This window comes from Hipposideros armiger, unplaced genomic scaffold (genome assembly GCF_001890085.2).
Source record: "Hipposideros armiger isolate ML-2016 unplaced genomic scaffold, ASM189008v1 scaffold_709, whole genome shotgun sequence".
In the NCBI taxonomy this organism is placed as follows: Eukaryota; Metazoa; Chordata; class Mammalia; order Chiroptera; family Hipposideridae; genus Hipposideros; species Hipposideros armiger.
In genome coordinates, this window is record NW_017732059.1 from 929,052 (window position 1) to 930,297 (window position 1,246).

General features: G+C 53.4%; 1 protein-coding gene across 1 annotated transcript in view; it reads left to right on the forward strand.

Moving 5' to 3' along the window:
* The window catches only part of LOC109373336 (arylsulfatase E-like), a 23,153-nt gene that overhangs the window by 9,610 nt on the left and 12,297 nt on the right, over window positions 1–1,246 (forward strand). Inside the window, 1 exon segment of the mRNA XM_019627107.1 lies at window positions 925–1,046. Coding sequence (XP_019482652.1) covers window positions 925–1,046 — 122 coding nt within the window.

Sequence of the window (1,246 nt, forward strand, 5' to 3'; positions counted from 1 at the left end):
GTCGCCGTGCTCCTGGGTGGGAGGCCCTGCGTGTGTATCGACGTGTCTGGCTCCCGTCCGAACATCGTGCTCCTCATGGCCGATGACCTTGGCATTGCAGACGTCGGCTGCTATGGCAACAACACCATCAGGCAAGGAGTCGCCACTTGCTTGGGGTTGGGGTGGGGGGGCGCCCCCATGCACAGATCACAGTGCGTCTAACAAGGTTGGGGGTGTGACTCCCGCATGGGATGGTGGGCTGAGACCCCCCGCAACTAAGGTTGAACACGGCACCTTGAGCTGAGCGACCGTGAGCCCCCGTCGGGCAGCCAGGTGGCAACTGAACTTGGAGCTGAGCTAGCTGCACCCTCCACAACAAAGATTGAAGGACAACAACTTGGCTGTTCCCCTTCCCCAATTCCCCAGTAAAATCTTTTAAAAAAGGCAAACAGTAACATAAAATAAAATCACTGTTGCTTCTAAGCCCAAGGCCGAAGCTTACCTGACCCTCCAGACCCTCCTCCACCCGCCAAGCCAAGCCCACCGACTCGGGCATCATTTCAACATCCCTGGTGAGGAGCTAAAATTCGCACACACAATTCCAGCTCTACTTCACCCCAAAATAGGGTGCACCCCGCTGTCCACTTGTTAGTCTGTCTCTCGTAGAAGGACCTCATCACCTTGGGTCACGTTCTAATTGCATTTGCAGACCCACCTCAGTGCCTGTTGCACATTCACAGAGAATGATCTTGAATCAAGTTGTTGATTCTTGGACTGTCCGGACCGCCCCGGAATTTCTTACCGTTGCCTTTTGGTCTTTCATCTAAGACCACCTTGATGGATTAAAACGAGGTCTGGCATAGTCTCTGGTACGTAGCTGCGCAAACAGAAATACCTGTGGTTGTCAAGGGATTAAAAAACTAGGATGGTTCTTCCCCTCCGTAGGACTCCCAATATCGACCGCCTGGCAGCCGATGGTGTCCGGCTCACCCAAAACATAGCGGCTGCTTCCGTGTGCACGCCAAGCCGGGCCGCCTTCCTCACAGGCAGGTACCCTCTCCGATCAGGTATGTGTTTTCCTTCTGTCTCCCATGCTCCCTTCAGCTCCCTTAATACACACATTAAAGGGTGGGTCCCCCAGGCCACAGTGAAAGGGGCTGGTCGAAGTCTCCCGTAGTTTCGACCATCAGATTAGAGTCAGTAAGTTATACAAGGTCTGACAATGAAGTTTGCAAACTTGTTGCAATGCTGTTCCTCACCTTTTTTG